General features: G+C 60.0%; 1 protein-coding gene across 1 annotated transcript; it reads left to right on the forward strand.

Annotated features, from left to right (window-relative positions):
- Positions 1–62: 62 nt before the first annotated feature.
- LOC108779356 (high-affinity zinc uptake system binding-protein ZnuA-like) lies at positions 63–976 on the forward strand (the record flags this gene model as incomplete). The annotated part of the gene is made up of 1 exon (XM_018546755.1): positions 63–976. A coding segment is annotated over one exon (914 nt), but the record flags the coding sequence as incomplete, so codon positions are not given.
- Between the last annotated feature and the right edge of the window lie 307 nt (positions 977–1,283).

Consider the following 1,283-nt stretch of genomic DNA (forward strand, 5'->3'; position numbering starts at 1 on the left):
CTACTAACATGATGGTGTGACTTGCCGAGATTTACGTTTCCTGCTCTTCATCCCCGCACTAGCTCTGCTGTTGGCTGGCTGCTCGGGCGGTTCTGACGGTGCGACCGACCGTGGTCGTGAGATATCGATCGTTGCGTCGACTAACGCCTACGGCGACATTGCGAAAGCAGTTGTCGGAGATCGGGCCGACGTCACCAGCATCATCACCAGTCGTGCGCAAAATCCGCATGAGTATGAAGCCACGACTCGCGATCGGCTTGCCATCGAGCAGGCGAGTGTGGTCGTCCAGAACGGCGCCGGATATGACTCGTTCATGACCACGCTGGTGGCCACGTCCGATGCTGACCCGGTGGTCGTGACCGCGACCGGGCTCTCCGGATTGCTCGACATTGCGCCCACGGACGACCACGACCACGGAGGTCACGCCCATGCTGCGGGTCTGAACGAGCACGTCTGGTATGACCTCGACACTGCCGCGAAAGTGGCAGAAGAACTGTGCGGCCAGATGACCAAACTCGACGCTGACAATGCCCTTTCATATCGGAAGAATTACCGCGCATTCGCGCACGAGGTCGACGAACTACGTGCCTCGGCGTCGGATCTCAAGAAATCTGCTAGCGGCAAGAAGGTCGCGACCATCGAGAGCGTTCCGCTGTATTTGCTGCAGAGAGTGGGCTTGGTCAATCGCACTCCCTCCGAGTTCGGCCGGGCCGAGGAGGAAGGCAGCGATGTGCCTCCTCAAGAACTACAAAGAACTCTGGATCTGTTTACCGACGAGAAGATCGAGCTGCTGGCCTACAACCGACAGACGGCCACCGGCACCACCAAGAAGGTGCGCGCCGCCGCCGTAGCAGCCGACGTCCGAGTGGTTGACTTCAGCGAGACGCTGCCCGATGACAAGTCCTACATCGAGTGGATGCAGGGCAATCTAGACAACATCGCCGCGGCCCTGGTAGCACGTGGACACGTCAATTAGTGCGGTGTCATCGCACCCGGTTGTGCGCATCGGCCAGGCCTCGCTTTCGTACGATCGCAAAACGGTGTGGTCCCACCTTGACCTGGATCTGAATGCTGGTGAGTTCATTACGGTGCTCGGCGCCAACGGATCGGGCAAGTCGTCGCTGCTGAAGTCGGTGCTAGGCCTGCAGCAACTCAGCTCTGGAACGATCGAAGTGCTGGGTCGCCCAGCTCGGCGTGGTAATCAGCGCATCGGTTACATCCCGCAACAGCGCCTGATCCCACCAGGAACCGCAATGCGTGGCCGCGACCTGGTTGCGTTGGGT

The sequence above is a fragment of the Cyphomyrmex costatus genome, unplaced genomic scaffold (assembly GCF_001594065.2).
Source record: "Cyphomyrmex costatus isolate MS0001 unplaced genomic scaffold, Ccosl1.0 scaffold5840, whole genome shotgun sequence".
NCBI classification, from domain to species: domain Eukaryota; kingdom Metazoa; phylum Arthropoda; class Insecta; order Hymenoptera; family Formicidae; genus Cyphomyrmex; species Cyphomyrmex costatus.